Source organism: Muscardinus avellanarius, assembly GCF_963383645.1.
Source record: "Muscardinus avellanarius genome assembly, chromosome: 10".
Classification (NCBI taxonomy): Eukaryota; Metazoa; Chordata; class Mammalia; order Rodentia; family Gliridae; genus Muscardinus; species Muscardinus avellanarius.
This window is the reverse complement of record NC_137796.1, coordinates 61,488,339-61,499,147: the sequence shown is the minus strand read 5'-3', so window position 1 is coordinate 61,499,147 and position 10,809 is coordinate 61,488,339. Positions and strand designations below refer to the sequence as shown.

At 47.8% G+C, this 10,809-nt stretch overlaps 1 protein-coding gene across 1 annotated transcript in view; it reads right to left on the bottom strand.

Annotated features, from left to right (window-relative positions):
• Positions 1–7,669: 7,669 nt before the first annotated feature.
• PRR12 (proline rich 12) overlaps positions 7,670–10,809 on the bottom strand; it is a gene marked incomplete at both ends in the record, with an annotated part of 46,391 nt that continues 43,251 nt past the window's right edge. Inside the window, 3 exons of the mRNA XM_080702374.1 lie at positions 7,670–7,816; positions 8,187–8,282; positions 8,372–8,518. Coding sequence (XP_080558500.1) covers positions 7,670–7,816; positions 8,187–8,282; positions 8,372–8,518 — 390 coding nt within the window. The remainder of the gene's footprint in view (positions 7,817–8,186; positions 8,283–8,371; positions 8,519–10,809) is intronic.

Sequence of the window (10,809 nt, the reverse complement as noted above, 5' to 3'; positions counted from 1 at the left end):
GTTTCTTTTGGGGCACCTCCATCCACCCCCGTTTTTTTTTTTTTTTCTTTCTTACGGTTACTTGGGATTGAACCCAGGTGCATTCTACCTCCGAGCTACACCCCCAGCCCAATTTTCTCCGTGTGTGTGTGTGTGTGTGTGTGTGTGTGTGTGTGTGTGATATTGGGGATGGAACCCAGGGGCTTTCTATCTCCAGGCTACACTCCCAGACCTATTTTATATTTTATTTGGAAACAGAGTCTCACTAAAATTGCTGAGAGCCTCACCAAGTGGAGGCTGGCTTCGAACCTGCACAATCTTCCTCTCTCTGCCTCCCAAGTATTGGGATTTCAAACATGTGCCACCACACCCAACTTCTATTTTTTTTTTTTTTTTTTTTTTTTTTTTTTGCGGGTCTGGGGATGGAGCCCAGGGTCCTTTGACCACCGAGCTACACCCCCTGCCCTATTTTTTATTTTTATTTTTTATTTTTTATTTTTTTGGGTCTGGGGATGGAACCCAGGAGCATTTGACCTCCGAGCTACAGCCCCTGCCCTATTTTTTATTCTTTATTTTGAAACCGGGTCTCACTGAGTTGCAGAGGGCCTCACTAAGTAGCTGAGGCTGTCCTCGAACCGTGATCCTCCAGGTGTCAGCCTCCCTAATGCCTATTTTTTATTCTTTGTTTTGAAACCAGGTCTCACTAAGTTGCAGAGGGCCTCACTAAATAGCTGAGGCTGTCTGCGAACTGCGATCCTCCTGTCTCAGCCTCCAGAATGCTGGGATTACAAGTGTGCTCCACCATGCCCAGCTGCACCTCCCTTTTTTCTTGGGGGGGGGGTGCTGGAAGGTAACCCAGTACCTCCCCCATGCCTGGCAAACACTGCCACTAAGCTATGTCCCTAGCCCAACAACCAGCTTTTTACAGGACTAAGATGTACACTGACAAGGTAACAAGTTAGTGCTTGTCCCCCCCAACCCCCCCAAAAAAAGGCTCCAAAACCCACACAACAACTGGCAGGCCATTTTTGGAAGATTTTGTGGCCACTGCCATTCCAAAAAAGCCATTCCAAAAGTTGTGACACAAGGCAAGAGGCTGGCATGGCCTGACTGGAATTCCCCTAGGCATGTATCTGTTTTCTGGCAGACCAGTTACATTGTTACAACAATGACTTGAAGTCTCTTCCAGGATCTTTGTGTGTGTGTGTGTGTGTCACTGGGGTTTGAACTCAGATGGCATTTTACCTCTTAGCTGTAAGCTATACCCTCTTTTATTTATTTATTTATTTAACTTATTTATTTATTGGTACTGAGTTGTTTGTTTGGTGCTGGGGATTGAACCCTTGGGCATTCTACCTCTGAACTAAATCCTAGCCCTTATATTTTCCTTGGAAACAGGGTCTGACTAGGTTCCTGGGAGTCTCACTGTGTTGCTGAGGCTACCCTTAAGCCTCTTATGGTTTTTTTTTTTTTTTTCTTTTTGTTTTTTTTTTTTTTGTGGTACTGGGGGTAGAACCCAGGGCCTTTTTAATTTCCTGGCTACTCTCCCAGACCTATTTTATACTTTATTTGGAAACAGGGTCTCACTGAGTTGCTGGGAGCCTCACCAAGTAGCGGAGGCTGGCTTTGAACCTGTGCGATCCTCCTGTGTGATTTTCTCAATTGCTGGGATTACAAGTGTGCGCCACCACGCCCGGCCTGTTTCTTTTTTTTTTTTGTGGTTTTTTGTGGTATCTCTAAGCTACATCCCCAGCCCTTATTTTTTTTTTATTTGAAACAGTGTCTTGCTAGGTTTCTGATTCTGGTCCCTAACCTGCATTCCTTCTAAGCCTTCCAAGTACTGAATTACAGGGTTTTGCAGTTTCCTTTTTATTTTTTGACAGTCTCCCTAAATTGCTCAGGCTGGCCTTAAATTTGGGAAACTCTGCCTCAGCCCCCCAAATCCCTGGGATTAGAGGCATACTCTATCACACCTACCCAGAATCCACTTTAGATAAAAGCTAAACAAGAACAGTGGGACATGCCTGGAAAACAAAAAGTGGGTTCTGAGCTGGGCATGCTGGCACCTGCCTGTAATCCCAATACTTGACACTGAGACAGGAGGATCATAGGTTCAAGGACAGCCTCAGCAAGTAGCAAGACTCTCACCAACTTAGTGAGACCTTGTTTAAAAATACAATAGCTGCGGGGAGTGGTGGCGTACACTTGGGAGGCTGAGACAGGAGGATTGCACAGGTTCGAAGCCAGCCTCAGCTGGCTTATGAGACCCTGTTTCCAAATAAAATATAAAATAGGTCTGGGAGTATAGTCCAGAGGTAGAAAGCCCCTGGGTTCCATCCCCAGTACCTCAAATAAAATAAAATAAAAAATAAATAAAAAACAAAACAAAACAAAGCAAAGCAAAACAAAAATAGCTGAGGAAGCGGGGCGTGGTAGTGCATACTTGTAATCCCAGCACTTGAGGCTAAAACAGGAGGATGGAGCAAGTTCAGCCCCAGCTACTTAGTGAGGCTCTCAGTAACTTAATGAGACCCTGTTTCCAAATAAAATATAAAATAGGTCTGGGAGTATAGCCCGGAGGTAGAAAAGCCCCTGGGTTCCACCCCCAGTACCACACACACACACACAAATACAAATAGCTAAATCAGGCATGGTGGCGCACGCTTGTAATCCCAGCATTCAGGAGGCTGAGACCAAAGGATCACGGTTTGCAGAAAGCCTCAGCTACTCAGTGAGGCTCTCTGAAACTTAGTGAGACCCTGTTTCAAAATAAAGAATAAAAAATAGGGCAGGGGGTGTAGCTTGGAGGTGGAATGCCGCTGGGTCCTATCCGCAGTACCACAAAAACAAAAACAAATAGCTGTGATTACTGTCACACACTTGTAATTCCAGTACTTGGGAGGCTGAGACAGGAAAATCCCAAGTTTGAGGCCAGCCTCAGTTACTTAGTGAGGGCCTCCGAAGCTTAGTGAGACCCTGTTTCAAAATAAAGAATATAAAGCCGGTGTGGTGGCGCACGCTCATAATCCCAGCATTTGGGAGGCTGAGACTGGAGGATTGCATTTCACTGACAGGCTCAGCTACTTAGTGAGGCCCTCTGCAATTTAGTGAGATCCGGTTTCAAATTAAAAAGAAAAGCCGGGCCTGCTGGCGAACGCTTGTAATCCCCATGCAAAGGAGGATCGCAAAGGTTTGAAGCCAGCCTCAGTTGGCTTTAGAGAGCCTGTTTCCAAATAAAATATATAAAATAGGTCTGGTAGTGTAGCCTCGAGGTAGAAGGCCCCTGGGTTCCATCCCCAGTACCACCAAAAATAAATAAATAAATAAATAAATAAATAAATAAATAAGAAAAGAAAAAACAAGGCAGGGGGTGTAGCTCGGAGATCGAATGCCCCTGGGTTCCATCCCCAGACCCGCAAAAAAAAAAAAAAAAAAAAGTCTGGGGGTGTAGCTCAGAGGCATAATTCCTCTGACTTCAATCCCCTGGTACTGCAAATAAATAAAAAAAATAAATGCAAATAAAAATTGGGCTTAGTGTTTAACTTGTAGGTAGAATGCTCCTGGTTCAATCCCCAGCACCACAACACACATACACACATACACACAGACACAAAGACACACACACACACACACACACACACACACACAGGGGGTTCTGGGCTGAGGGTATGTCTAGGTGGATAATACCTTAAAAAATAAAGAATAAAAAACAGGGCTGGGGGTGTCTCTAGGAGATAGAATGCCACTGGGTTCCATTCCCAGTACTGCAAAAAAAATAATAATAATAATAATTAAATAAAATAAAAAAGTGTAAGGCCCCAGTTAATCTTCGGCACCATAAAAAATAAAAGCTGGGCTGGGTGTGGTGGCGCACGCTTGTAATTCCTGCGCTTGGGAGGTGGAGACAGGAGGATTGTGCAGGTTGGAAGCCAGCTGCGCTGGCTTAAGAGACCCTGTTTCCAAATAAAAAATAGGTCTGGAAGTGTAGCCCGGGAGGTAGAAGGGTTTCCAGGAACCCCAGTTATCACCAAAAACAAACAAACAAACAAAAAATAAAGCTGGGTGTGATGGCACATGCTTGCAATCCCGGTATTTGATAGGCTGACACAGGAGGATCACAGGTTTGGGGCCAGCCTCAGGTACTTAGTGAGACCCTGTTTCAAAATAAAAGAATAAAAATAGGGTGGAGGTGTGTAGCTCGGAGCTAGAAAGCCCCCGAGTTCAATCCCCAGTTCTGAAAAGAAAAAACAAAAAGTAAAAAGTAAAAAAAAACATGGACACAATGGAGTTCCCATATGGCCCAGGGACCAAACTCTTTGTGTGTGTGTGTATGTGTGTGTGTGTGTGTGTGTGTGTGTGTGTTTTAACTCAGTAGATTGAGGCATTGTACTTTTTTTTTTTTGCCGGGTCTGGGGATGGAACGCAGGGTCATTCGACCTTTGAGCTACACCCTCAGCCCTATTTTTCATTCTTTATTTTGAAACAGGGTCTCACTAAGTTGCAGAGGGCCTAAGTAGCTTAAGCCTTCCTCCCAAATGCTGGGATTACAAGTGTACATCACCACGCCTGGCTTCTACATTATTCTTTTCCCCCAGTACTGGGGGTGGGACCCAGGGGCATTCTACCTCTGAGCCACACCCCCAGCCCAATTTTTTATTCTCTATTTTGAAACAAGGTCTCACTAAGTAGCTGAGACTGGCCTTACACCTGTGATCCTCCTGTCTCAGTCTCTCAAGAATTGGGATTACAAGTGTGCTCTACCACACCCAGATTCAATTATATATAGTTTGTGTGTGTGTGTGTGTGTGTTGTACCGGGGGTGGAACCCAGGGGCTTTCTACCTCTGGGCTATACTCCCAGACCTATTTTATACTTTATTTGGAAACAGGGTCTCACTAAGTTGCTGAGAGCCTCACTAAGTAGCTGAGGCTGACTTCGAACCTGTGCGATCCTCCTGTCTCAGCCACCCAAGCGCGGGGATTACAAGTGTGCTCCACCATGCCTGGCTCTCAAAATACATTTTAAACCTAATGTGGTGGCACAGATTTGTAGTCCCAGGACTTGGGAGGCTGTGACAGGAGGATCGCAGTTTCAAGGCCAGCCGTAGCAACTTAGCAAGACTGTTTCAAAGCAAAAAAAATAAAAAGGGACCAAGGGTATAGCTTGGAGGTAGACCACCCTTGGGCTCAATCCGCAGTGTCACAAAAAACAATAGAGGGAACAAAGTGGTGTGTGATATCCCAGATTGAACCTTCGGATCCTGTGGGCTCCTTCCTCTCTGTTCTCTGGAGTCCCTCTGTGGGGGATACCAACTGCCATGCTGTGAGGATGCTCAAGCAGCTCCACGTGGAAGGCCACCATGGAGGGGAACTCAGGCCCCCGCCCACTGCCAGTGACCTTGCCAGTGGACCGGCTAGCCCCACACGCTCAGATGGCTGAACCCTCTCGACAGATCCTAGGCCAGTGCTGCCCAGCCCCAACCTCTGGATCTTCAGAACTGCTGCGTAACCAGTATTTCCTGTTGGAAGCCACTAGATTTTTTTTTGCTGGGAGGAGGTACTGGGGATTGGACGCAAGGACATTCTATCTCTGTCCTACCTAGACCTATTTAGAATTTGCGTGTATGTGGTACTGGAAACAAATCAGGGATGCTCTACCTCTGAGCTATAACCCCAGGCCTATTTTACTTTCTATTTTATTTATTATTTATTTGGTGGTACTGAGGTTCCTAGAAACCCTTCTACCTTGAGTCTACACTCCCAAACACCCATTTTTTAATATTTTTATTTGGAAACAGGGTCTCTTAAGCCAACGAGACTGGCTTCGAACCTGCGCGATCCTCCTGTTTCTGCCTCCCCAGAGCGGGGATTACAAGTGTGCGCCACCACACCCAGCTACTTTCTGTTTTATTTTTTAATTTTTTGTGGTACTGGGGATGGAGCCAAGGGGCATCTACCTCCAAGCTACACCGCCAGCCCTGTTTTTTAATTCTTTATATTTATTTATTTATTTATTTATTTATTTATTTATTTATTTATTTTTGGTGGTACTGGGGTTCCTGGAAGCCCTTCTACCTCGGGGCTACACTCCCAGACCTATTTTTACATTTTTATTTGGAAACAGGGTCTCCTAAGCCAGCGCGCGGCTGGCGTCGAACCTGCGCGATCCTCCTGTCTCCGCCTCCCAAGCACGGGGATTACAAGCGTGCGCCACCACCCCAGGCTTTAATTCTTTATTTTTGAAACAGGGTCTCACTAAGTTGCAGAGGGCTTCACTAAGTAGCTGAGGCTGTCCATAAACTGGGATCCTCTGGTCTCAGCCTCCTGAATGCTAGGATTACAAGTGTGTGCCACCACACTTGGCTTTACTTTTTATTTATTTATTTATTTGTTTATTTATTTATTGTGATACTGAGGGTGGAACCCACGGGGTTTTCTATCCTGTACTACACTCCCAGACCTATTTTATATTTTATTTGGAAACAGGGTCTCACTAAGTTGCTGAGAGCCTCACTAAGTAGCTGAGGTTGGCTTCGAACCTGTGCGATCCTCCTGTCTCAGCCTCCCAAGGGTAGAGATTACAAGCGTGGGCGCTTTACTTTGTATTTAAAGCAGGGTCTCACTAAGTGGCTGAGGGCCTCACTAAGTTGCTGAGGCTGGTCTTGAACCTGCATGATCTTTTCTGTTTTCAGCCTCCCGAGTACTGGGAATATAGGTAACTGCCACCACGCCAAGTTAAAGCCAATAGATTTGCTTTGTTACAGAGCCCACACTGACTACACACTGATCTCAGCCCACTCATTCCCAGGGCTCCAGAACAGCCCATTCCAGACCCTCTGCTCCTGCCACCCCCAAACGCCGCAGGATAGACGCACTCCAGCCTGTGGATAAAGTGTTTGCCATTGGGTTTTGTTTGGCTGGCTGTGTGTACACAGTGTATACAAGGTGAGTTGTACAGAAGCCCAAGAAAGAGCAAGAGACACAGGGTGGCAGGGGGTGGGGGTAGGGCAGGGCAGAGAGGGGAGGACAGAGAGGGGACCGATTAAAAAATAGAACCACATCCAGACAACAGTGGGAGGGGCCCAGGGGTGGGGGCCAGACACAGACAGATCGCTGTAGAAAAGGAGTGGGAGGGGCGGAGGGAGGAGATCCTTCTTCCCCCTCTACCTCCCCAGTCCCCCCCGCCCCAGGTATGTACAATAAATAAGATTAAAAATAATTAACAAGATGCGTTTTCCCCCTCCCACCTGACACCGAATGCCCTGGGGAGGGAATGGCCTTTAGCAAATATCTTGGCCTATGGGGGGGGGAGGAGCTTGAGAAGGAGGGGCTTCCCCAGCTCCCTGAAGCCACCCCGCCCCCCTCAACCATACATAGACTTTTCCTATACATTATGTACAAGGTGGAGGGGGCAGGGCTATGGCCATGGAGTGGGGGAATTGGGGTAAGGGGAGAGGGAAACCGTTACTAAATAGACATTTATACATATATATAAATAATTTCTCTGTACACCGAACAGTGGGAGGAACAGGGAGGGAGTAGAGAGGGCTCAGGAAGGGGGGGGGGGACTCAAACTTTGAACACACCCTGACCGGTAACCCGCCCCCTTCCCCTGCGACGGAGCCCAGGGGTCAGCTCCTGAGGACACAGTTCTCCGATGGTGAGGGAGTGCACCCCTGGGCGGGGTGGGGTCACCCGCAGCGGCTGTGGGCCTGTGCTTGGGCCAGCAGGTCACTGAAGGAGTCAAAAAGCTGTTCTAGCCACGGCTGGTTCCGCATGCACTGCTGGACCACCTCCTCCTGGCCCAGGTCCTCAGCACCGCCCTCGATGGCCAGGGTCTGCAGGGGTGAAACATGGAGCTGGGGAGCGGGTGCCAGATGGGGTGGGATGGAGGAGGCGGGGTCTCAGGAAGGAGGGGCCAAGAGCTAGATTCTTAGGTCCAAAATAGGGTTTGGGGGCCCTGGACTTCCAAGCCTAAGGAGAGAAGGGTTGGGGCTTGGACCCCTGGGTCTGGGGAAGGGATGGAGACTGGACCCCTGGGTCTGAGGAAGGGATGGAGATTGGACCCCTGGGTCTAGAGGAGGAGGGCTGGATGGGATGTAGACTCTCAGGTCTGAGGGATTTGGTGTGAAACCTGCATTCCGGGTTCATAAAAGAGGTCATGACGGTTGGGATCCTGGTGTGACGGGTGCTGTGGGGGAGGCTCACCTGGTCCCGGCAGCGTAGGAAGGTGTGGTATTTATAGTGGTGGAGTGAATGGTAGAGGGTGTAGTATCCCGACTTCTCTAGTTCAACCTTGAACTCCTGGGGGGGACAGGTGGCAATGGCTCAGCCCCTCTGGCTCCCAATGCACGGCACCCCAGTCCCCAGGCCAAGCCCCGCTCACCCCTCACCTGGGCTCGAACCACGCTCCTCTTGAGTTTGCTGAGCGTCTTACGGTTGTAGGGCTCGCCAGCTGGCCGCAGCCGCACGGCCCCCTCCTCAGGGGAGCCCTCCCCACTCTGCTCCACTTGCAGCTGTGGGAACGTGTGCAGGGCGTCCTGCAGGAATTTGGGGGTCAGTGGAACACCTCCCTGGGCCCACACACCCCACCTCAACACCCAGCTTTTCAGATCCTAGTCATTGGGTGCCTCAGTTTCCCTCAGATTGCAGATTAGGAGTGACACTCAGGGGGTCTTTGTCTCCTCAAAGAAAAGAGAAGGGCCAGGCGGGGTGCTGCACACCTGTAATCTCAGTACTTGGGAGGCTGAGACAGGAGGACTGCAGGTTTGAGACCAGCCCTAGGAACTTAGCAAGGAGATCCTCAATAACCTAATATGACCCTGTTTCAAAGTAAAAAATCAAAAAGAGCCGGGCGTGGTGGTGCACGCTTGTAATCCCAGCATTGGGGAGGCTGAGACTGGAGGATGGCGGTTTGTGGACAGCCCTCTGCAACTCGGTGAGAATAAATAAAAAGAATAGCCAGTTTCAAAATAAAATTTCAAAATAAAAAGAATAAAATAAAATAAAAAGAATAGCCGGGTGTGGTGGCACACGCTTATAATCCCAGTGCTTGGGAGGCTGAGACAGGAGGATCGCACAGGTTCAAAGCCAGCATAAGCTACCTAGTGAGGCTCCCAGCAACTTAGTGAGACCCTGTTTCCAAATATAGTATAAAAAAGGTCTGGGAGTATAGCCCGGAGGTAGAAAAGCCCCTGGGTTCCACCCCCAATATCACACACACACACACACACAAAAGGCTGAGGGTATAGCTTGGAGGTAGAATACCACAAGGCTTGCCGGGCGTGGTGGCGCACGCTTGTAATCCCCGCGCTTGGGAGGCAGAGACAGGAGGATCGCGCAGGTTCGAAGCCAGCCGCGCACGCTGGCTTAGGAGACCCTGTTTCTAAATAAAAATATAAAAATAGGTCTGGGAGTGTAGCCCAGAGGTAGAAGGGCTTCCAGGAACCCCAGTACCACCAAAAAAAAAAAAAAAAAAAAAAAAAAAGAATACCACAAGGCTTGATCCCCAGCACCATAAGAAAATAAAAAATAGGAAAGATACTGGGGTCCTTTCGGTGACCCTTATACTGTGACTTCTGGCCAAACCCAGTATCTCACACAAAGGATGTCACACCCAGAATTCTCAGGGCCAGCCAAAATTTTCTCCCCAAATTCTCAGTACAAACTAACCATCTAACCCAGGGTGCTTAGAGAGAGAGGCTGAGTCTCTGTCCCAGGATTTTTAGAGCCAGACTAATATCCTATCCAGAATTATCAGAGGCAATCTGAGATCAAATCCCAGGATTCTCAGAGCCATCTAACGCTTCACTTAGAATTCTCAGCACCAGCCGGGCGTGGTGGTGCACGCTTGTAATCCCAGCATTGGGGGCTGAGACAGGAGGATGGCAGTTTGCAGACAGCCTCAGCTACTTAGCGAGGCCCTTTGTAATGCAGTGAGACCCTGTTTCAAAATAAAGAATAAAATATAGGGCAGGGGATGTAGCTCGGGGGGGTTGAATGCCTCTGGGTTCCATCCCCAGTACCACACACGAAAAAAAAACAAAAAAAAACCCCAGTACCACCAAAATAAATAAATTAAAAAAAAATACAGCTGGGCATGGTGATACATGCTTGTAATCCTAGCATTTGGGAGGCTGAGACAGGAGGATCACAGTTCAAGGCCAGTCTCAGCTACTTAGTGAGGTCCTTTGCAACTCTGTGAGACTCTGTTTCAAAATAAAGGAAAAAAAAAAAAAAAAAAAAAGGGCTGGGGGTGTGTGTGGCTCAGAGGTAGGATGCCCCTGGTTATTGGAACCCTCGTAATGCAAAGAAATAAATAAAAATAAAAATATAAACAAATAAACAAATAAATAAATAAATAAAAATAGGGCTGTGGGTGTAGCTTGGAGATAGAATAAATGTCCCTGGGTTCCATCTCCAGTAATGAAGAAAAAAAAAAAAAAAAAGAATTCTTATCACCAGCCCAGTGTGGTTGCGCACACTTGTAATCCCAGTACTTGGGAGGCTGAGACAGGATTGAGGATTTGTGGCCAGCCTCAACAACTTAGTGATGCCCTCTGCAAATTAGTGAGATCCTCTATCAAAATAAAAAACAAAATAGGGCTTGGGCATGTCCTGAACTTTTGGTGCCAACCTGGTCTCAGTACTAGCCAACATTCACCCTTCAATTATCAGTGCCAACCTGGCATCCTACCCCCAATTCTTTTTTTTTTTGCAGGTCTGGGGATGAAAACCAGGGGCATTCGACCTCCGAGCTACACACTCTGCCCTGTTTTTAATTCTTTATTTTGAAACAGGGTCTCACTAAGTTGCGGAGGTCCTCACTAAG